Source organism: Elgaria multicarinata, chromosome 2, assembly GCF_023053635.1.
Source record: "Elgaria multicarinata webbii isolate HBS135686 ecotype San Diego chromosome 2, rElgMul1.1.pri, whole genome shotgun sequence".
NCBI lineage: Eukaryota > Metazoa > Chordata > Lepidosauria > Squamata > Anguidae > Elgaria > Elgaria multicarinata.
In genome coordinates, this window is record NC_086172.1 from 96,208,617 (window position 1) to 96,233,629 (window position 25,013).

The 25,013-nt window shown below is 40.3% G+C and overlaps 1 protein-coding gene across 2 annotated transcripts in view; it reads right to left on the reverse strand.

Annotated features, from left to right (window-relative positions):
• Positions 1-10,867: 10,867 nt before the first annotated feature.
• STK33 (serine/threonine kinase 33) overlaps positions 10,868-25,013 on the reverse strand; it is a 59,806-nt gene continuing 45,660 nt past the window's right edge. For both annotated transcript variants that reach the window (XM_063118763.1, XM_063118762.1), the window contains 5 exons: positions 23,510-23,622; positions 20,264-20,349; positions 12,581-12,838; positions 12,303-12,392; positions 10,868-11,151 (listed from right to left, as the gene is read on the reverse strand). In XM_063118763.1, coding sequence (XP_062974833.1) covers positions 10,969-11,151; positions 12,303-12,392; positions 12,581-12,838; positions 20,264-20,349; positions 23,510-23,622 — 730 coding nt within the window. In that variant the 3' untranslated portion in view covers positions 10,868-10,968. The remainder of the gene's footprint in view (positions 11,152-12,302; positions 12,393-12,580; positions 12,839-20,263; positions 20,350-23,509; positions 23,623-25,013) is intronic.

Consider the following 25,013-nt stretch of genomic DNA (forward strand, 5'->3'; position numbering starts at 1 on the left):
TAGCAAGATAGAAAACAGTTCCTATCATTCCGTTGTTAGAGAAGTTCCTAGGAGTTCTAATCCTAGAATAAGTACTTTTTAAGGAAGGAATTAAAAGGACCCCTTAAAATGGGCAAGCCAAGTTCTTACTGAAGCCTACTGTGAACACAGCTTGAAATACTTATCATGGGGAAAGTAAATATATGATTAAAATGTTTGAGCACAAGTCTCTCATGTGAAAAACATGGGTTGGATCCAGGATCTATCTTCTGATGATGGAAGGACTCTGCTCATGGAAGCTGCCATGGGTCAGAGACAGGGTGTAGATGTCCGCTTCTGTCAGCCCAGTGCCTTGCCCCTAAATCTGGATCCAACCCTATGGCTATAAGATTGTAGCTATGACTGAGCCAAAAAATTTCAGAAGACATTTTGTTTTTTCCTCTCCCACCCAAGAAAAATTCTCCAGCAATTGTATGTAGAAGCTGCCCTCCTCCACCTCGGATGATGTCCTGGAATAATCCATGGCATTATGGGGGAGGATGCACATGAAAAGAAAAAGTAGGGGGGAAATGAAAGAAGCTGAGTTGCTGCCACTAATGGGAAGCTCCACCCACCCCCACAAGACACTGCTGGAAAATTTCTTCTCCCTGGAGAAATTTGGTGAAAGAATCCAGTCAATTTCTCTTCCCACAAATAAAGAATTTCAAGAAACTACTAAAGTCACAGAAAAATGTGGTGGTGCCCATTTTACAAGTGACTCAGAGATATCTCACACTTTCTCAGGATTTGGAACCATGAGCTGCACCCTCATGAGCCAGTACACAATTTTGATCACCGACAGGAGCTAATGTCCCAGGACGAAGCAGCATGCCTCACTGAGGTCTTCAAAGCAAGCTAGATTTTTCCTTGCTGGGCTGGGTAGGAAGTCATTTTTAGGTTCTTTTTTCCCCTTGGGATTAGATCAGCAATGAGCCTTAGAGGTCAGCATTTAAAATAAAGCCATGAATGCGAATTAGCAGAAGATAGAAGAACGTCTAATCCCCTGCAATAATAATAATAATAATAATAATAATAATAATAATAATAATAATAATAATAATCCATGCACGGCAGCCACTTGTGATCCAAAGCACATGGAGGCTGCACTGTATGGCAAGTCATTCAAATGGTTTTGACCATGTAATTCTGCACATAAAAGGCATGTGGTACAGTTTTACCACCAGAGCTAAAAATTGTCCTGGCCCTGAACACAGCATGGATGGGAACTGCACCTTAGGAACTGCCTGGCAGTAATTCTGAGTTCTTCAGAGGAAACTCAGGCAGGTGGATATGTATCACCAACAAGCATCAATACCCTTACATTTGTGGTGTTGTGATACAAATAATTTTACTCCAGGTATTGTTAACTCATAGATGAAGCTAACCATCACATCCACAGTTATTTAAAAAAAGAAGAAGCATAACAGCGTAATCCTAAACATGTTTACTCAGATTTACTGTAAATCCCACTATGTTCAGTGGGGCTTACTCCACTGCCCACCCGCCCCCCTCAAAGTAAGTGCATGTAGGATTGTAATGTAAATTCAACTATTTACCTGAACACTTTTCTAAATGTTGAGATTGGCCCACAACAAAGTACATAAGATACAGCAGTGCTGTAATTAAAATATAATGTGAATCGAAGTAATATCAGTATCGCAGTGCTTTGTTTTATTTTCTCTTTTATTCATTGGGAATGGCCACAGCTCCTAAGAGAGGCTGAATACAAGTTAATTAAGACTGCTGTGGAGCAGATCCCATGGGAGATGCTCACATATGGTAAGATGCAATGTGCAATTTGCTATTTTCTGTCTTTTACTCCCAAAACACTGCTTTCTATTTAGAATTTGGATGGAATGATATTCCCTGCCATGTTTTTTAATGCAAGTCAAATTTGATATCTCTGTAATTCAAGGGTCTTTGAATTCACAAATGCTAAATACACAATGCTTTTAACATTGAAATAGACAACAATCAGACTTCAAGCCATTTTAGCAATAGCATTTCCAGCTATGCATTTATGTGTCACAAATTCATTATAAGGCATATGAGACAACACTAAAAATAAGCAAGGCTTTGATTCCGTAATTGTTAAAAGCATGTCAGCCTGGAAGGGTTGGGCTGGAAGGGATGGGCCTTTGGCCACTGTGTTACAGGGGCTTCCGTCCTTCCTGGAAGGGCAGTCTCAGGTGCTGGGAGACACCTGTTCGGTGCTTTGAACTACGCTGTCCCTTTGGGTTCTGTTTTGTCCCACACATTATTTAATACGTACATGAAACCATTGGGGATGTTCACCAGTATGCAAACGACACCCAACTCTATAGCCCTGTTCAGGCATTCTGAAAGCATATTGTATAAACATGTGAGGAGACGGAGCCCTCCAGTCCCTCCCTTCTCCTTTGTCCCTCTCATTGCCCTGTATGCATAAAGGGCGACTATCTGAAGTGGCGAGCCTCCCCTATCCGTGAGGGGTCCCCACGTAATCTGAACCCTGATTAGGCAGCATTTCAGATCACGTGGGGTGCTCCCACAGATTACATTCTCAAAGTAAATGCTGTGCTCCTGGACCATCTCAAACTTCTCATCTTTCTTTGAAATGTTTCAAATCAAGACAATTCCTGAAATGCTGCAATTTTGATTGATACTGAACAATGCTTGGCATAGGTGTAATGAATATGTAGCAAAAATTCAATATGGCACCTTCCAAAGATAATGGAAATGGGAAATAAACACTACAAAATGACCATGTCAAAGAAATAAGACATAAAGATATGTCCCTATCTACTGGCAAAGGCAGCTTAAAAGTCACCAAAACAGGACACTGATGTGCAATATTCCATACAAGTCCTAAAAGATAAAATGTTGGGCTTCTTAACAAGATCCAGCCAGCCAAGCTGAATTCCCTATTAAGGCGCAAGGCAAGGCAAAGAAACTAGGGCACAAGTCATAGTCTACACCTTGAATTGCTCCTAGAAATAAATAAATTTATTTGTTCTGGGGCTAGCTTAAAGTTAGCCCAGTGTACAGCACTTTAGAGAAGTCCAATCTCAGGGTTACAGGAACAAAGGATTTCTGGAGCCAGAGACATCAATTAGGCACCTTTAAGATGTACCAACATTCACTAAAAAGGTACGAAAGGGAAAGATTAAAGTCCTTTTGACGCTTTGAAAAGGCTCATCCTGACCTTTCTTTACTCTAGTTATATGGAAGCCCATTTTTCCCCCATCGATCATATCAAAGAGAAGCAACCCTTGTGCTACTGGGTTTGCTTTCTGTCCCTCACCTGCACATCTTTTCTTGTCTTTGATTGTGCAGCGCTATGTTCCACCTTTTTTCTTCAAAACAGCTCCACTTTTAAATGCCAAGAGCCCTCAACTACATCCTGGTGCATTCCCTACGTTAGGGGGAGATGGCTATAATTTACTTTGGGACTCATTTGTTCATATTTCTTTATTATCAGTAATTAGCAAACCAGGTATATATAAACATGCAGATTTAAAAAAAATATCAATAAACTCCAAGTTTAGGAGGCCTTGAGGTTTGCACACAGTGCCTTTCTGTTCCTTTAGCAGATTACAAGCATACAAATCAGCTGTGTTGTACTGTGTTGTTTCATAGCATCAACATGCAAGATAAATGCTTTCCTAGCCAACATTTTCATTAAGCTTCTGTTCTATTATATAGGAATCTGGAATATTTATTCAAAAACATTTTGCAAGGTATATACTATTTTCTAATGGAATTTTAACAGGCAAGGGGGAGCTAGTAGGGATATATTTACAAAAGGGCATATTTATATCGCAGACCCTCAAAACAAAACCCATCATGAAGGTCAAGGTATCATTTTAAGAGGGAAGGGCTAAAACTAGTTTTCGGAGCTGGTCTATTCGCTGGGGTGTTTTGCACATGTTTTTTTGTAACTAAGTTGTCCTTATTCAGTGCACAAATCACTCTGCATGGCTAATACAAAAGAATCGTTGCTACTGATAGGCAGGCCACTCTACCTTAATTCGTAATTAGACTGAGCTTTTCCAAACCTTTTAGGAGGACTTGGACTTTTTTAAGGTGTTCTCAAAAGCTTGGAAACTCCAGATGAGCTTCTCCTCCCTAATTAGCACTTGTTTATGTCCGTCCCCTGCCCTCCAGCCATCTCCCCACTTTCCTAAACTTATCAAGTTGCACCAGGATGGGGAAGGGGAGAAATCAGAAGCTGAGAAGGCTGGCAAAACTCAAATGGTCTTCTGTATATTTCTGACTGTAGAAACCCCAATAGCTCAGTCCCCACTGCTGACATAAACTGTAGGAATGTGGCTTTAGCAAGCCCTCTTGGCTGCCATTTCCGCTCCTTGCCAGAAACATCACTTTCCCATCACAACTTAATAAATTTGGGGAAGGAGGGAACCTTGGAAATGAGGGCTGGAGATGAACACGAATTCAAAGGTAGGTTAGCTTGTAACGACTCGTGAATTTTTAAACTGTGGAAATTCGTTTCAAACCTCCCCATTCTTCTGAAATTCATTGCCATCACTGTGACCAGTGTTCGCTGCATGGAGGTATTTATGGTATTAGTGCAGGAAACTCTGAGCGCCATCACACCTGCACATTTGCCCTGGTTTAACCTCAAATCATCCACCCTTGTTTCCATAGCGTGTGAAAGCCTGATCAACTTACACCTTTGTGCTTTTACCTTTCATTCATCTTTACACCTGTCCTCTCATGCACACAAGCATATCACTGTTTTTCCATTGAGATGTACATCCACACACACACCCCAGATCTCCTTTGTACCTTCCCCTACAGTTCATTGGTTGGTGATAGTTAGACACCGCGACCTCCCTACCTACATGGTTATTCGCTGTTGCCTAGGCTACGCCTGTTCCCCTCACCCCTGCCTGGAGGCTTTGGAGATGAACATACTAAAGTCAGATCCAGGCTTACCATTGAACAGAGAGAGACTTACTTCTGAGTAAACAGAAGTAAGACCTCAGAAGTAAGCATGGGGTTGCAGAGCACTTCTTTCCAGTTTGCTGTTTTAATTCTTAAAAAAGAAAACTTCTGAATGACCACACTATTAAAAATCAGTTCTATATGTGTTTACTCAAAAGTAAGTCTCTCTCTGTTCAATGGGGTTTACTCAAAGGCAAGCCTGCATGTGATTTTAGCATGACTGGGATGTAAATACAGTTGAAATCAATGGGATTAACTTTTGAGTAAGGGAACCAGCAGATCTGTAGTTTATGAACTTGAAGATGCACAGCTTTACATAATCAGAGCCATGGAAGATCAATCCTTCGATCTTGTATACTACCTGGAAAAGGGTTTAAGGGGGGATTTTAAAAATCATAAAAAAAACAAGGAATGACCCAATCTGATTCAAATTTGGCATTCTGAAAGCTCTCCTTAAGAGCTATCACTGTGCCAATTTTGATCTCTTTATCTTTAAAAATGAGGGCGTTGCTGGCAAGGAGGGTCTTTTAAGGTGAAACTACCTATTCAGGAGTAAAAACATAGAGTTTAATGGGACCTCTTCTTGCTCCAGGGGGACTGCTTATAACCCACATGCAAATTGAATCCATAGATTAATTGATTAATCAACTAAAACTCCTATCAGCTGCCACTGGAGGTTGCATAGTGTTCCCCTTGTCATGCACTTCCAAGCACACAAAAGACCACAGGTGCATGGGTGAGCTTATTCACAGTTGCAACCTGTTCATTTCAATGGGCTCAATGCCCTCCCCCTGTCCTTTGGACACTGAGCTGAGGAAAGGCAAGGATGGCTTGCTTCATGGGAGGGGGAACCCAGCTGCAATCCTGCACATGCTTACTTGGGAGTTAGCTGCATCAGAGCCTTGGATTGAGGGTGACTTGCAGCCCCCTTTTATTGAAAAGGATTGGGGAGAAGGCACAGTGGGGGAGGCAGAGGATCCCTGGCTGGGTCATACGCAAGGCAGGCTGCCTAAAGTGGGAAGAACTTGTCTAGCAGCACCCCCCACCCCAGTAGGAATGCATCTACTCCAAAGCAAGCATGACTCAGGCTGCAGCCCAACCCGAGCCATGTTTACTTGGAAGTAAAGGGCAGTTAACTGCCAAGCCGGAGTGTATCTCTCTCTCTCACTGGAGGCTTTTGGGCTGCAAGAGGTAGAGAAAGATGGATGGGGAGAGAGGGAAAGGGGAGGGGAGAGAAGCTGCACAACCAGCCCAGTCCAGCTTAACACTACCGCCTATTGAAAACACACCCACAGAACATCAGATTGAAAACAATGGATGAAAATACACATTGAAGTTTGAGCGATGTGCTTTCGCATTACTGGAAAAACTGGACTTTCCATGCGCCAAAAAACATCGCGGGGGAGGGGGAGAACCACAATCACAACAGGACATGGATGTCATCTGGGTCCTTTGCATACAACGCATGCCAACAGCAGGCTACAACGTGGTGTGATGGAGCCCTCTATGTCACAACCACCTTCATTTCTCTAGGATGGCTTCCTACACATCTGGTTTTGCAGTGGCAGAGCCTGAATATGGAAAGCTGCTATCCAGATACTCCATTATAATGCTCAAGTATCACAACTTGACTTCAGTTTGAAGTCCTAACTCCCCAGACTCCCTACTTGTTAAGGGATGAGTCCACCCTGATGGTTGTGAAGGAAGCCCTGACCTCACATTAGATATCAATCAGTGTATTGGAGGGCTTGATCCTGTAGGAAGAGCCCTGTGATGGAGGAGTCAAGAAGACATATATGTTTATTTTCTATTCCATTTTAATATAAAGCTCCCTGAAGCTGTCTCGAGTATGGTGACTTGTCTTCAAAGTGCCTTCATGCATGGCAATGTCATCCCCTACTAGTTCAACAACGTGTCAGATATTTTCCAGGAGATGGGGTACTGGAATTCCGATGTAGCTCAACATCCACATCAATTAGAATTGTACTTTTTCTGGCACGGTAACAACAGGACCTCACACTTCCATACCAAAAAGATGTGGAAGTTGGCCCCAAGTCCTCCAAAACTAGGCCCTGTTGATATGGCTAGGATTGGGCTACACAGGGAAAACAATGTCCAAAACATTGATAAAGGAGATTGTTATGATGTACTGGCTAAAAAATGAAATAATTCACATGTATTCCTATCAGTGATGGATAAGTCAGGATTCAGTCATTTACAAAAGAAAACAAAAATGAAAACCCAGAGGCAGCAGCTGAGAGATTGGTCATGTTGAGCATACTATAGATAACTCAATTAATCAAGAATGGCTGTTCCCTGGCTAGAAAAGTTTCCATGATTGTTGCTGCAATTTCTGTTTTCCTAAATGGGGGGGGGGGAATTAAGGAAGGGGGAAAAATGAGAACCGCATGTAGTTATATGTAATGAAAGCAGATATGGGAATTTTGTGGAGTTCACAAAAGCTGCGAACCTACTGTTGGTGACAGCTTCTCAGCACTTTATACAGTGGTGGCCTGTGGAGGCAGTTTGCTGGAAGGTGGTAGGCTTCTGCTAATTAGCAGTAACAAGAGGGGAAAGGAACCCGATGCTCTTACCATAGGGTGTCAGTGGAGACATCAAGGTTGCGTTGTTCAACATCATGCTACCACAGGTATGCAGTTGCTGAATGGCTGGCAATGGCCACCATGGGACACTGACATTATGACCTAAAAGTCAATGGTTCCGAAGTAGCAACCCCCTTGCCTCCATTGCCACCTTGCAAAGCCCTCTGAGGTAAGGGTTCCCTCCCCTTCCCAAATCAATGTCCAGAAGTAAATGCCGATTATATAGGTAAGATGCCTCCCACACTTCTGCAGGTTGTGTGCTATTGTCAGCTGAGACAATGATACCCAGAGAGAGTTAAAACAAATCAAAATTCTGCAACCATGTTAACATTTTCACATATATCTTGTTGCTACTCCGGAATGATACTGCACCCAGTTCTGAATTCAAAATGTGGCTTAACAGAACACAAATTCACTAACTACTGATGTATTACAATGTTAGGAAGCTGAGTAGAATGTACCAAATTTATATTGACTTTGGGGGGAGCGGGGGAGGGGACGACATCAATCGTCAGTCTAGTTTGGCATTTTCATGCAGCTCACTTATTGCAAAAGATTTGCATTCATACAAAGGAAGCAAGAAATATTCCAGTGGCCTCTTCTATACTCACACACGGACACCTAAAAACTTTGTAAAAGCTGCAGCTATTCCTTTAACTAGACCTAATAGCCATTAGTGAAATTATGGTGTATAACAAAGCTAATGCTTGTGCAAACTACTTGCGCTGTTCGCAGGCCCCCTTTTTACATCAGTAGAAAGGTTCTCTGTTGTATCTCTACATAACATTAATATTTGAAACATTCTTCAAGGTGATTGTATCTATCAAATTTTCATGTAGATAGGCTGAACAAATGAAATAGTATTGCATTTTTAAAGGATCAGACTGCTGTTGATTAAGGACTTGTCAGATCAGGCACTTTCCTTCAGTTTTCCCTGTGGTGCCACTGACTGGTAACTTTATATAAGCATTAGCATAGGCAAGCTGACATTACAATATGAAAGCACCCTAAGATTTACATACTTTTTAGGGGACAAATGTTCTAGGATATGTGGAATTTTATACACACACACACACCCTCTCCGCCACAGTGGCAGCCTGTAACACAGGTTAGGCTAAGAGTTGTGACACGCTCAAGATCACCCCAGTAAGCTTTGTAGCTAAATGGGAATTTGACCCTGGATTTCCCAGCTTCAGAACCAAGATTCTAGATACTGTAAAGCGATACCATATTGGGTAGTTAGGATAAGGGTGTTGGAGGCAGTGCAATGAACGGGGGCATCGAAAGCTTCATGATACCAAAGCAAAAGTTATGCAATCACAGTATAAATGAGTCTTCTTCCCACTTATGAGGGAAATTTACTGCTGCATTCCTTTTATATAAAGCTGTACAAAAGAAGAGAGGGCACAGTATATGTCAGACCAGCTCATGAAAAATTCCGTTTACAATAGCCAAGGACTTATTTGAACACAAAATAGAGCCACGCTTGACACGATGTAGTCAGTTTGCAGCTAAGCAAAGCACTGTGATCAGGTACGACTGACCTGAGGTTGACTAATGATGCCTCTGCAGCTCTAATAGAGCAAGTCCTGACATACCCTTCAAGCAACTGCCTCACTAAAAGGAAAGAACTAGCGGTGAGAGTTAATAGCCAACTAGGTCTGGTCTTTTAGGACAAAGGGGACCTATTGTGCTACTGTCAGGAGAATCAGAAAGCTGGATGGACTTTCTAAGAGACTCTGTCCGTTTCATATCAAACTAGAGAGACTGTCAGATACAGTATTTGGCACAGGACTTTGCTGAAAATAGCCTAAATGTATATGGGGAGAAATCTGTAATATCGACTAACTAGACTAAATATCGACTAAAAAAAAAATCCCAACAACATCTGAACATACAATTGTTATCAAATTAGGACTCTGCCAAATTCATATTAGTATCTTTTCACTGAATGAAATACTACATTCCAGCAATAAAGTACGTAATTTAAGATTGCATGTAAAATAAACACAAATTAAGCTATTGTGTTTCACACAGAGAGACAACCCTCCCATCACCCATTTCTATTTAGAAATAGTTCAGATGGATCATATTTATCTGGACATAACAAATTATTTATCAAGACATCTAAATAAAAACCAAAATGGTATTTTGAACAGCTGAAGTACCATCACAGGCACTTAAACGGCCTCGAGCAGTCTTTGCCAAGGCCTCTGAGTGACAGGGTGCACCAGTTATATGATTAGCAGGCACCCGGGGCCTAGAAACCACTGAGGAGCCTGCAGCTTGCACAGACTGGGCCCTCAGAATTGCCTTGCAGAATCATCTCAAAAGGGAAAGTCAGGAAGGGTAATAGCTGCACCATGCAAGCTTCATGCTCCATTGTGTCACTAGATATTTCTGCATAGGCACAGTGGGACTCAGGTTTGCTTGCAATAATGAGAAAAACTATACTAAACGTTCCACAAATTTTTAAACATTGCAAAAATATTTGACAGAACTCAACGTTATGAAAGTATCTAGATTGGACCACTATAGAAATATTTAGCCTAGTAGCCTGAATTATTCGTAGTGGAAAACATGTCAAGCATATGCCTTCAAACATAATCTAATGAAAGAATGTTAAACAAAAGAGAGCATTAGTGGTGTTTTTTTTTTAAAAAAAAAGTCATATTACACAAATGTTTAATTTTTCTTTCACAGCAAAATCCATCCTTCGTTTAAAAATGAATATTAACTAATATGCGAAAATGCTTTTCTAAGATCTCTTTATTTAAACTCATAAGGGTTTTAGCAGCAAAATGAACCTCAGCAATTTTCATAATACCTAAAAATATCTAAAATAATGCTCTAAACAAACTATAGTGACATAAAGTGTCAGAAACAAATTTCATTGACTGTAGTACATGAGTTATAATGCCTCCTAAAAGTTTATAAGCAATATCCTAGCAAATACGTACAAATGCAAAATGCACAGCTATTTAAAACAACACCTCACCTAGCTATGACATATTTTGGCTTCTTGTTTCCCCCCCCCCCCCCTCACAAATCTTTGTGACAATACTAAGCAATCTTAGGCAAGTAGACTCAAATAAACTAGTTGCTTGCCTGAATGATGCATGCTAGTTTACAATAAACAAAAGACAAATTTTTACACAATTTTGTGCTCAGAAAGTAATACTATCAGTGGATGCTCTCACATAGATTAGGAATTCACACTGCTTTAGAACTTTTAACAGTACTACTGTGAAGCAAGAGCGCTCTTGTTGATTACAGGTCTCAGAACAACAACAAAAAAGGTGTAAGATACATTGGTCCTTTTTATACAGCTGCCACATTTTGGCACCGGCAATAGCTACTTTGCAAGAGCTGCATTCTGAGTAGAACAGATCCCCCCTCCCTACAGTTTCTTTTTGGTTTTCTGTAGGCCACTAAGGGCAGCTGATTTGTGTGTACTTTTGCTTGACAAGCCTTGGTTCGAAGAAAAAGAAGACTTTTCTATTTCAATTTTCTTCTCTTGATTATCCAGGCTCCGTTTTGCAACTGACCCTGGAGACACCGACCCAATTCCACCACTCTGAATCTTAAAAACAAGAAGAAGAAAGAATTAACATGTGGACGTATTAACCGGAGGTGGGGAGGGAGGGAAAGTAGTGTGGTGGCGTACGTCCAAATGGAGGGCAAACTGGGGTGTATCTGTTCCCCCAACTGTATACTGTTTTTCCTGCTACTGTAGTGGTGAGAACTATGGTAATGCAAAGACCACAGCAAGGAAGGTTATCGAGAATGTTATTTCAACATGAAAACTTCTGCCCCATGAACTCAGAGTAGAGAATGTAAGAACATAAGAAATGTCATACTGGATCAGACCAAGGGTCCATCTCGTCCAGCACTCTGGTCACACAGTGGCCAACCAGCCATCGGCCAGGGACCCACAAGGTAGGACATGTTGCAACAGCACCCTCCCACCCATGTTCCCCAGCAACTGGGCACACAGGCTTACTGCCTCAAATACTGGAGACAGCACACAAGTGGTTGCCTCAGTTTCCTCCCAGGAGATCAATAGAGGGGAAATTATTTATCCTAGGACCAGTGTTGGCAAAAATTTTCCCCATGTTCAGGGCACATTAAGGGCCTTGAAGGGCTTTGGATCCTGTTGATCCAAGGCCATCTCCAAGCAACCAAAGCCATGCTCCTAATCTACCCCCTCTTCACTGGAGCTCTAGTGTCAGGCAGGGACTTGGAGGCGGGAACCAATGTTGAAGCACTCTCTCTGATCTTGGAAGGAGAGAGTCAATATTTCCTATAGCCCCCCTAGGATGCCCTCCCAGGGGCAAAGGATTATCATATAAATGTTTCAGAATACTTTTTTTATTCAGTCTGGTAGTATAAAGTTAGTTAAAACACTAGTAGCCCATCACATGTGAGTGCCCTAGGAGTGTGTGGAACCACCACTGGGTTCCCAGCTAGGCTCAGCACCTGAAGGTGTTGTTTGTGTCTCTCGTTCATCCCTCGTTCATTCAGGCATGCTCTACACTTTTTTCATCATTGGCACCAGGACATTTACAAATAGACCTACTATACAGAGGCACTGGCTCACATAAAAAATGCCTTCACATGATCCAAGCCTGGTGCTATGGCCAATGCCAACCCATGAAGTTTCTGAAGTGGTCACGTGGGGCCCACCACATGACTGAACTGTCCCTTCGATTAAGAAAAAGTGGCTGCTTTTACACTTATACTGCAAGTTGACTTGATAGATGAACTCTTCTTTCTAAATGTCCCATTTGGTAATGCATTGCTGTGACTTTTTTTCTTGTTAGCCTGAAAAAAGAACAAAAGGCCATCTAGTTTTAAGAAGAATTCAGAGTTAAAGAAACATGGAAAGAACTCTCTGCAATGTACAAATTTTGACTTTCTCTAACACAAATCTTGATATGACCAGTGCTGCTGTATGCTATTGTCTAGTGTGCCAATTTGTTTAATCTGACAAGTATAGGGTTAACTTGTACTTGTTTTGTTGGTGTGGAGGGTTTGCTGCTCCCACTCTCTGTTTCTGTTTCTATACTGCGATCCGAGTTGCCACTGTTGCTAACAGGGCTGTCTTGTCCTTCACAAATTTCTTCCTGTTGTGTAGTGGTTGGTGCTCCATTCAGTTCATCTTCAAGAATGCCTGCTTCTCCAGTCTCTGTGCTGCTGCTGCTGCTGTTATTCCACTCCTTCATCAGTTCAAGGACATTAAATGGCCTCTGAACAGTGTCTGTTTCACCCTAAACAATAATAATCAGTTTAAGTTTTTTTTTAAAAAAAAATATGAACAACCAAACAGAAGAATAGCTTACTTTTGTGTTGCAAGACTTCAGGAAGCCTGGACATCAGGAAAACTTCCTGACTGTTAAAGCAGTACGACAATGGAACCAGTTACCTAGGGAGGTTGTGGGCTCTCCCACAATAGAGGCATTCAAGAGGCAGCCGGACAACCATCTGTCAAGTATGCTTTAGGGTGGATTCCTGCATTGAGTGGGGGGTTGGACTCGATGGCCTTATAGGCCCCTTCCAACTCTACTATTCTATTATTCTATTTCTTTAATTCTCTCAAAATAAATTGTAAATCACCACAGCAGATTGCAAGTAGTCCAAAAAGAGAAAGCCTGCTCTCCTCTTAAAAAGAAGTCTACCTCCACCCCCATTGCAAACAACTCTGAGGAAGAATTTTACAGCTGGTATCATAGTGTGTCTTTTAATAACTTTCTACAGCATGTTTAGATATATATCTTATTTTAGGCCAGAACATATCAGAAACAGCTTTTGCCTCAAGAAAATCAACACCTCATTTAAAGGGTTACTAATGTAATTTTCAATATCTGGACAGTGCGATTAGCATTGTCCTCTCTAAACCCGATTCTTGAAATGGCAAGATGGAGTACTTTCCTATGACCACTTTAATTGGCTACATGGTGTCATGATATCAGTAGCTGACTACAGGATCCACAATGACTGGCAATAATTAGTCAGGAAAAAGACAACCCAAAGAGAGGCTTCATTTATTCATTCATTTATTTAAAACGTCGTCGTTATCATCATCATCATCATCATCATCATCTATTCAATTTATACTCAGCCTATATACAGAATACTAGGGTGACCATATGAAAAGGAGGACAGGGCTCCTGTATCTTTAACAGTTGTATTGAAAAGGAAATTTCCTCTTCATCACAACAGTTAAAGCTGAAGGTGCCCTGCCCTCTTTTAAATCTGGTCACTCTCGTATAGCTCCTGCAGCGTTAACTGTGGTGATGAAGAGGGAATTTCACCAGGTTCTCCATATATACAAATGACACCTGCTGAAATTCCCTTTTCTATGCAACTGTTAAAGATACAGGAGCCCTGTATTCCTTTACATATGGTCACCCTACACAATACCCTAGGCAGCAACCCAATTCTTCAGCAAAAGAAAGGCTCTCTGGCTTACAAAGATCAATAATAAGTCAGCCCCTACCTTTAGGATTACAATCTAAGAAGACACAACACTTGTGTGACCAGATACAAATGAGGGCAGGGCTCCTGCAGCTTTAACTGTTGTGATAAAGAGGGAATTTCACCAGGTGCTGCATGCATACAAATGACACCTGCTGAAATTCTCTTTTCTATACAACTGTTAAAGATACAGGATCCCTATCCTCCTTTCCATATGGTCACCCTACACAACACAAAAGGAAACTGGAGAGAGGTGCAGGAAGAAAAAAGGAAATCTGAGCATTACAAAAATCTGATCAGCAATCAAGCAACCATGTATTGGAGATAAAAATGATGGCGGGGAAAAGGAAACTCCCCTCCCAACAAAGCTTCTATTTTATGCAATAAATGTCTCAACATAAATATTTGATTTAGTCCAATTTAGGCTTATAAAGCCTTATAAAGGTACCAGTTGTGAACCTTTATAGGGCAACCCAATATTAAATAACAAGGCACTAGGCCACTTACCGTATTTCTTTGATTCTAAGACACACTTTTTCTCCCATATAAACATCTCTAAAAACAGGGTGCGCCTTAGAATCACGGGTGCGATTATTATTCTTAGAATCAAAGCTTTTTTTCTGTTGGTGGTACTGAAATTAGTGTGCGTCTTACAATCGATGGCGTCTTACAATCGAAGAAATACGGTATGTGGTTTGAAAGGCTGGTAGCAGACTTTACAGACACGGAAAAGGGATTAATTTCCACAATTTATGACACCTTATTGTGTACAGATATGGGTTCTATGAATGGAGACTGGAATATTGACATTAAAGAGGAGGAATGGTCTTCTCTTTGGATGCAATTCTTATATAAGTCCACATCAGCCATGTTTTGAAAAACATCGATAAAAAATAGCTCTTATATGTCCAGGAATAGCTCTTCTAAATATTGGCAGAGATGTGATCTGGTAGGGTCTTTCCTGCATATGTGGTAGAATTGTAAAAAGGTGACAGAAGTTTTGGGACCAAATCTTTTTGGAAATTTCAAACATAAGGGGAATAACTATAACCAAATTTCCAGAATTGGCACTTTTATACTTATTCCATGGGCAGTATAAAGACCAACTACATAAGAAAATGGTGGGATATCTTTTAATAGCAGCACAAGTGCTTATTGCCAGTTATTGGAAAGATTTACAAGGAATTTCAATAACTGTTATATCAAGGTATGGGAAGTAGTGCTAACAGAAAAATTGACTCAAAAGTTACGGATAGCAAAAGGATGAAAGAAAACAGGTGCTTTTGCTGCTGAGTGGGGACGTTAATTGCATATATGAATAAAGAGAATAATGCACATTTAGTCCCAAAAGCCGTCAGTAATATTTGGCTTACTTAAGATATAAACCTGCTTTAAATATGTCTATGTTTATATTTGCATTTGTAATATTCCCTTAAGATTTTTATTCATCTTTCATGATTATGTTTTGTACTAAACCTCCATATATTGTTTGAATGAATGTGGATTTTTTCTTCTTCTTTCCTTCCCCTCCCCCTTTATCCTTTTTCTTTTCTTCCTTTCTCTTCCCGTTTATTAGTTTTATTCTATATGATAGATTTGTTAGTCACTTTTATTGTATTTGATGTATATTATTAAACTTTTTTTTTAAAAAAAAAAGACGTTCTTGTCTTTATGTAATGTCTATGGATACATCCAGATATATATATATATAAGTCCGATTGAAATAAATGGGCCTTAACTATATCATTTATAACTGGATTCTGACCCAATTAATTTGCTTAAATTTTTCCACTGTTGTATAATTTAGTTCTGAAAGTCCAGAGGAGAGTGAAAATAATATTCTCCAAGGTATAACACATGCCTTTTTGGACACAACAGTTATCCTCCTGACTCAACCAGGGTTAAGACTACAAACATTAAAACTGCCTCATAGCTTGGTCTTTCCAGTGGCATATATAAACTTCTTTTAGGCTAGCACAGGAAAGCCATGAACATGTGATAGGTTGAGAGAAAGATTATTTTCCATGTTTGATCTGTTGTGAGGGGGAAATATCCCCCATGGTTGTTGGACCCAATAAATAATAACTGCAATGTGCAAAGTGATTTGTTGGGTCGAATGAATGCTGTATATTTTAAAGACATATTATAAACAACATGATGTAAGCAAGAAATGCTTTGTTCTTTAAAAAAAACAGAACAGATGTGTTTTTAAAAGTTTGCATCTATATGCAGATGAATCTTTTCCATTTAAAGAATTGTAACATGAAGCTTCACTCATACCATGGCAAGAGGAATTCAGGGTGGTCTAGCTAGATTTGTGCCTTCTTGCCCAACCACTAGATTATATTTCCTCTATTAACAATATATTTCCGCCTTTGCCTTCCTATGGTTTTAGTAGTAGGTATGTGTGTGTGTGCACATATGGGCATTGATTTTGAGTAGTGATGGTTGGGATGAGACAGGCATGCACAGAGAGAATTAGTTCTACATGAATCAGGATAATGTATTCCCAAGTCCTTTTGCATTTATAGAATAATTTTCAGATGTGGACTCCAATTTTGCAGGTGCAAATTTACATCTGTAATTAACTCTAGACAAAATGATGTTGCAGACATCCAAATAACTACCTTATTTGCAAGCTCATTCAGGTAATTAAATTTCTAAGTGCACCAAATCGCACCTACAAAATAAGAGACTGAGTTGTGGCCTCAGGAAAAAAAACCCTATGTTTTAAAGAGCTACAAATACTTAAATAGCACATGAAATGGGAGGGTGGTTGTGTTCTGACAGTTTTTAAGAAAGTGGAACCACTTAAGTTAATTGTCTGTATTGCCTCATTTGAACACCTGTTGAGTTTAATTGGCTAGCATCTGGTGCTAATTGTGGAGAAAGTGGAGGATTACTAATTGGTTGCCTTTTAGATTGTTTCATTTTCTTTTGTCTTTCCTTCAATCTTTTTCAGTTCAGATTTTAAGGGAATGCATGTCAGTAAGATTCAAAGCACAGAATGAAACAGTACGCCCCTCCATCATGTGGCACCCAGCATATGTTAGAAATGCATTTTCCACTTTGTGATCTCTACTAGACTCTCCTCTGAATGGCAATACTCCCACACCACAGCACCCAGAGGGAAATAAAGGTTTGTTGAAGAAGCTGTTCAAAAACTATAGTAACGGGAAAGAATCTCTCATGGTATTTTGCGTGTGATGAAAATATGTACATAGATTGGACCTAGTGGAACAGCTAAAGTAGTAATTGGTAAACAATTTGTGATTTACAGAACACAAATAACCATGGAAATAATGGAGAATACACCTCTGTGCTCAGTAAGGGCAAAGATCTGGTCAAGGAGAAGGCAGAAGAAAAAACAAGGTAGAAAAGAAGACTCAGTAGAAAATTAGAACGAAGCACAGTCATGAATGGTGGCAATACTCAAATATTCCATCAGGTCTGGAAACAACTGGTTGAAGCAAAATGTATATTTTTATAAACTAGCAGTTTATACATTATGAAGACAGAGGCCAGATCTACAACAAGCAGGATATTTCACTATGAAAGAGGTATGAAAGCAGTATATAAGAGGCAGGAGCCATGCTACTGCATTACTGCAGTATTGAAGTGCACTGACAACTGTTGGGGCCCATTGACACATACCATATACCGCCTTCATAGTGCTATATCCTGCTTGGTGTAGATCTGGCCAGAATCTCAGATTATGCATATGCAAAGTCACAGACACTGTGCCTCTTCGAGGCACTAGTAAAATGTGCATATTAGTTTCTCCAAATGCTTTTGTACATTAACCCTTGAGAGTCGGTCATCAAACATTCTAAGGACATATCCTTATATAAATTTGGTGTGATTCTTTTATTTTAGTTACAAACTTCAAGAAATCAAGAAGTACTTCTGTCAATCTGTGAGCACAAGGATATACATAATAACTGGACAAGCTTAAATTTGGGTACACTGTACAAACAAGAAACCAACCAAACAACGCCAAATACTTCCAGAAATTCTCTACCGATGAATGAAGAAAAAACAATACTGGTAGTGAAGGTTATCTACTTCTAACTCTGTTCCAAAGGATGACTAGTCACCAACAGAACCATAGATTTTTAATCTCCAATACTTTGCATACAATAGCTACTAGCAGCTTCTGTAAAAATTCTGCCCAAATGATTAATATTTCAATAACTTTCCATTGCCAAATTCTGTAAAACTTCTGTGATTGCAAACCACAATTCTGATGCATTAGCATTTCCAAGCTAGATTGTAGAGCAGCTTGATTATTATTGTGAAAATTATTAGTGAATGTATTCACTATTAATTACTATTGATTTTCTTAGCTACTATCATATTACACCAGTGGTTTGTGACTTGCAGTGACTTTCAGTCTATTTCTAGGCTCAGAGGAAGGGGAGAGGAAATTATGTAAGACCTGGAGCATACATTTCCCCCAATTCTGGAGGCTTGTCAGAGGAATGGGAATCCACCCACAGAATGCCCCCTTTTGTCTCTACCAACGTCAGGACTCTGATTTCAGAAAGGTAAGGGCAGCAGACATCAACGGTAAAGGTGGTTGTGAGATCAGGTCTCCTCCTCTGAGTTCAGACATCTCTCTCCACACTTGGAGGGGGAGATCCAAAATACCCTATAGCCCCTTGGACAATCTCCCAGGGACCAAAGAATTACAGCCAAAAGGAAAGGGAATAAATAGAAATGTGTCAAGTATGAAAAAAATAATCCAAAATACATGAAATGTTATTGAGACCAATGATTTTTGTGAAAATTATTATTTCCATGATTATCAATGAACCTCTAGAGTTCCCAAAACTTCAGCTATAATGAAAAAAGAAATATAAATGTTGTAGGTTACTTATAATGAAATAAAGATTTATTTGGTTTAAACTGCAGTCCTATTCACACTTACTTAGGCGTAAGTCTCATTAAACTTAATGGGGCTTACTTCTGTGTAGATATGTATAGAGTTGCACTGTAAAGCAGATACTGGGTATTTTAAGTCAATTGCTTTGGGGAGCAACCCTCCATGAACTCCATTTAAATTAAGTTTGCAGGAGTTCCCAGTGGATTGTGTCCTTGATTGTTTATTTAGAACGTACTGTGCCAGATTTTTTTAATGTCACATCTTGTTATGTGGAATGATGACTTGTGCCTTATAACATTTTGGTTCAGGTAACTACAGTCTCCTGAAGGGAGAGTTCAATGCCACATGCATCAACTCTTAAAGAGCATCATATATCATTTGGCATCAAGGGGTTAATTTTCTTACCCCAGTAGAATCCTCTACATGATAAACCACTTTCAATGCGACACATCTGGACAGTGTGAAATCTCCTAGGTTGTCAAGGCAGAAGTTTGAAGCCTGAACTACTGTTGGAACACCATAATCTTACAGTAGAGCAGGAGTTTGAAAACTTTCTTCTTTTGAGCACCACATTCCCTTGGAAGCCACATGCTGCTGGTGCTGGGCAGGGGAAGGACCAAAAGTGGGCAGGGCTACTCCCTTTATTCTTCCTCTTTGTCATTCCCTTTCTCTCACCCACCCCCCTCTTGCTCTTTCTGGTACAAGCTTTTCTCTCCCCCGCCCACTTCCTTTCCACCCAGCTGCCAGGGAAGGGAGAGATAGATTGGAGAGATTTTGAATTGAGTTCAAGAGCCAAATGAAATTAGTCTAAGGACTGCAGATTCTCCACACCTGTTTTCTTGGCATCTCTGAAAGTTAGATTCCAAAGGATATCTTAATAAACACAACATTTTATATATATTATAAATGAAGCCCTAACTTGCACTCCCTCAGAAAGTTCACATGTTTCTTACTGACGTGTTTCCCAATGGGAGGGTTCACATACCCTGTAAATAAGCCACCATGGGCTGGTTGTTTGCTTGCAGTGATTGGGCTTGCAGTGGCTTGTCTCATTCCCTCATTCCGCCTCAGTCCTCCCACTGGCTCTGACATGTATCCCAGGTGCCTTTGCAGCAGAATTTATTTCCTTGAACTATATCTCAGTTTTTGCCAATCTGGCCCTCCAGCTCTGTAGCTGTTCCCAACAACCCCCAATGAAGTCGTGCCGCCAGGTTAGAACAATACAACAAGCCCACTGAATCATCTGAAAGCTAATTGGGGGGGGGGGGGGGGTAATTTTACAAATACAGCAAAAGCTAAGAAAATGTTGAAGAAAGTAAGAGGAAAAACTTACCGTGATCCACTGGTAGTCAAGCAGTTCATTAGCAGTGATTCTGTGGGCAGGGTCTACTTTCAGAAGCAGCAGCAACACATTTTTGGCTATAAAGAGAGACACTCTTGTTACAAAGGTGCTTCAGACTTGCTGGCTCTTTGACATGGATATTGCATGCTATGAATGTAATTGGCATTACCCTAACACCTGATCTCAAGGATCCGTCATATTTCCAGAAGCCATAGCCTGAAAAGCTGCCAGGAATATGGCTCTGGAACTGCTCGAGAGTCACAAGAGCCATAGAATATGCTTGCTTCCTCCTTGATTACATTCAAAAAACAGTTGTTCCCTCTGACTGGGAGAAACATACACATGCCTGCCTGACTGCCATTCCATCACCCAGCCAATTAACCCATGAAGGTACCTCTGAATTGTCTCAATCCTGAAGTACCTCCCAGACAGATCAAGAGCTAACTAAGCACCCTTGATGGCACCTTTTATTTTAATATTGTGCTATGCCAATTAGTATTATACAGCTAGATGTCAAATAAATTTAGGAGGAGGAAACTCCCTGGGTCTTCCATTCAGTTGTCAGAACCAAACTGTGGTTCCCTTTGTTTCAATCCATCATGAGTACAGCCTCTGAACCATCTTAGTTCACATTGTTTCCAACCCTTTAACTGCCTTGAGGTTTGGGCAGCCAATGTTCTCTCTTTCTGCTTGGGCATCCGTCATCCTGGTGTCCCAGCTCTGAGAGTAACCTAGGATCCAATATTGCTCCTTGTGACTCTTTCCCAGCCCATTTCTCCATTCTATTTTGCTGCCTACACCATATTTCCAGGACCACAGTCTCCCATTTTCCTGTTTCATTTGTCCCAGATGGATGTGTTGCCTTGTATTCACATACAGAGAAAATTGCCCTATTGAGTCCGGAACCTGATTCCACACATATCACAACACATACTGCCAGCTCCATCCAGCCATTTTGGTAACTTGTAGGGGACTGCAACCTAGGCATGAGTTGTCCGTTCTCAGTCCAAAGGTGGAATTGTTTCACAGGGAGCATAAACACAATTTATCATTATTTTTTACATTTCTATACTGCCCAATAGCGGAAGTTCTAGGAAGCAGCTACTAAAAAGCCTCAAGATGAACACACAATCACTGAATTTTATTGGGAATTCTAAGTAGAAGCGCTCATTAGCAAAGGTCTCCATCTAAATCTATTTTTAACAAGAAAAATTGTGGAGGCTCCAAGGTCTCTAATAATGGCTTAGCCTCTGTTTGGTCTCCCCATCATCACCCATATAAACGCCTTTCTTTTAGATGTCTGTGGACTATATGATGCAGCCTGTTGTCAAGAAGACCAGTTAGGTTTATTACCCCATTTTTGAATTCACAACTAAAGCTGAAACCCAAGGGTAGTCTGTGCTCATTTTCCTAATTTCTGCCAACCAACCAGGAAGTGCAGTCCTTTGGATTCCCTTTGCCCTGAAGTCAGTGCTCTGCTTTCTTTCTTTTCCTTTCTTCCTAAATCTATCCATTTCCAATCGAGTTGTGCATCATTTTCACTAGCACTTGAGCTTCCTTGGTGGTATAACCTAACAATCCTCGTCTCTGTTATTTTCATAACAGCATGTTCCTCTCTTTATTTGGTAGGTGCTAATTTTCCCAGACTTTTGTCTTCCTCTATCTCGTCTACTAGAGATAGAACTAATATTTTTACAACTAATAATGTGCTAGGGGGTGAGTATACGGACCAAGCCATTTTTCTCTTCTGTAATGAATGTGTATGTTTATGTTTTGAGAACACAAATCTGTAAAAATAATGTCTATATTTTTGGACTTTGAATGAGCGTTTAAGCTAATTCCCTATTTTAGAAGCAGCTATTCCTCATTTTAGTAAGAGCATAGTGTATGAATCTGCTGTTTGCACATCACACCTCAATTTAGTCCCAAATGTGTTGGCCATTACATGATGATGATGATGATGATGACTGTTTACATCTCCTCCACCTCTGCCATATGTTTATATAGATCTGCCAAATTGAGGCTGACACTTCATGCATCTGATGAAGTGGACAGTATCCAAGAAAATTTATGCCAGAATAAATTTGTTAGTCTTTAAGATGCCAACAGATTCTACCCCTCTGGAAATTAAACTTATGAGACAACCTTCTTAAAATAGACTCAGGGTGTCTTAATAACTGAGATTAAAACATACAAAAATTCAAACAATTTAAAACAGCTAAAATCAATTAAAAATAAAACACCAAGACTTGATAAAACAATTAAATTAAGAAGACCTGTCATATGCCATCCAAGGCCTGGAAATAAAACCGTGACTTAGTGCTGAAAAGATGAGAAGGTTGGTGCCAGGTGGACCTCACTGGAGATAGCATTCCACAATCAGGGAGCCACCACCCAAAAGGCTCTCCCCTTGTTGCCATTCTCCAAACCTCCCTCAAAGGAGGCACTCTGAGAAGGGCCTCAGACGTTGATCCCAGTATATGGGTAAGTTCATATCAAGCGAGGCACTCCATCGGGTATTGCAGTCCTAAGGTGTGTAAGGCTTTATAAGTCAAAACCAGAACTTTGAATAGGGCTCAGAAACATACAGGCAGCGAGTGCCAGAATCAATGTTATACGTTCAGCTCTTCTGATCTCCACTTTCAAACTGGCAGTCACATGTTGCACAAGCTGCAGTTTCCCAACAGTCTTCAAAGGCAATCCTATGTAAAGTGCATTGCAGTAATTGGAGATTACTGCAGCATAGAGTACTGAAGCTAGGTTACCTACTGTCCAAATAGGGGCATAGCTGGGCCAACAGCCAAAGCTGGTAGAAGGCACTCTGTGCCACTGAAGCCACCTGAGCTTCAAATAACAATGATGACTCCAGGAGAATCCCAAAGCTAGGAACCTGCTACTTTAGGGGGTGCAACCCCATCCAGAACAGGACACGCATGTCACATGTCCAGGTGAATGGGGACATGCAGCCTAACTCACAAGCCTCATTTCTCTTAGCTGTAACAAACACATCTCTCAGTTGTCTCTGAGTGTTTTAATCCCACAGTGTATTTTACCTCTAATGCTATGAAGCTAATTCATAGCAACCATTTTGTGAATTTTCCTTAACATCAATTTTATAGTTATGAGAAAACACATTACTTAAAGTTACTAAAAAGGCCAAAATATTGCAATAATTTGCTGAATTTCTTCCTGGTACTATTGTTACTTTTTGCTGTTGTTGTATAATTGTCTACTTACCAGCCTCACTGACTAATTCCCAGTTTGAACGTTTAAAATGAAGTTCTCCTTTCTTTATAACTTCAAAAAGTTTTTCTTCGGAGCCTGCCATAAAAGGTGGCTCACCACATAATCTATTTTAGAAGAGGAAAAAAAGGAAGTCAGCTTTATATTCTGATTCTGAAAATATATCCCTGCTTTCATACTAACATCTTCGTGTGTAAGTTCTACCTTTCCGTTTTAGGGTTGGTTTTTTCACTGTGTTAAATTATTCTGCTTTTTAAGTTTAAATTAGCTTGTGCCTATGTGTGCTTCTTACTTGCCCACCCCCTTTCTCTTCTCCCCTCGTGCACTCAGCTTCTATCGTGCCTTTATTATACCATGGTTTATACCATTAAGCTATGGTTTAATTGCTATTTGCAAATCAGGATAAGAAACCATGGCTCATTCTCGGCTTGGTAAGCCATGGTTTATTGAACCAAGATTATGATGGGTGAACCAAGCTGGAGAACGCTCATATTGAAGATAATTCTCCTAGATGTGCTGCACTAGGCCCATGGAGGGAAAGAATCATATTGGTTCAAAAACAATGGCAGCAAGGCAAAATTATCTTGGGAGCAACTACATCAAGTCTCAGCCTCCTCCAGACAAGTTCTAGAAGAGTTTAGAGAGTGGAGGAACTCCGAGGATACAGTGATGCACAAAGTGATGCACAAATTCTGTAACTTTTGTAAATCAGAGAGAAAATGAGTTTCAGAGAATGGATTTTTAAAAAATGAGGAAAGCCTACCACTTAATAGGAACATAACAACTTAAGGCCAATCTAGTCCAGCATTCAGTCCCCTCAGTGGCCAACCAAATGCCTATGAAAAGCTGTAACAGGGAACTACCCATCATGGAGTGATATTTTTATTACATATACCTATGAAAATAATGATTATGTATTTGGTATCAGACTCAGACTTATGCTTTGTTTACATCTGAGGGTATATTCAGAATAATTTTAAAATAGTATGAAACATCCAGATGTAAATGAAACTGATTAGCAGTTTCATTTCTCTATCATTCTGAAAGACTCTTCATGTCCTTAATTACTTCAAGCCCACTCGGTTGACTGCCAGAAATATAGCCCTACTAAGGTCTGATCTAACCTGAGTCAGGAACATACCATGGGTGACCATGATAGGCAGATCAGAACCATCCCACAGTCCCTGCCTAATCTCTCTTCATCGGTCCCTTCCAGCTCCTGCCCAACCTTTCCTACTCCTCATCTTACTAAAGGCTGCCTCTTGGGATTCCCACATCTGTTCCAAATTGATTTGTGAACCAGTCTTTCTCCCAAATCGGCTTCAGTAATTTCAGTGTTCCCAACAAGCAATTAGGCTCTAGATTCTAACCCTAATGGGCAGTCTCCTGACAATTAAAAATCAGAAATTATACCATATTTATTTATATTTTAACAAAGAATTAAGGGCCTAAAGCAAGAATGAAGAATCAGTGGCCCTCCAGATGTTGTTGGACTTCA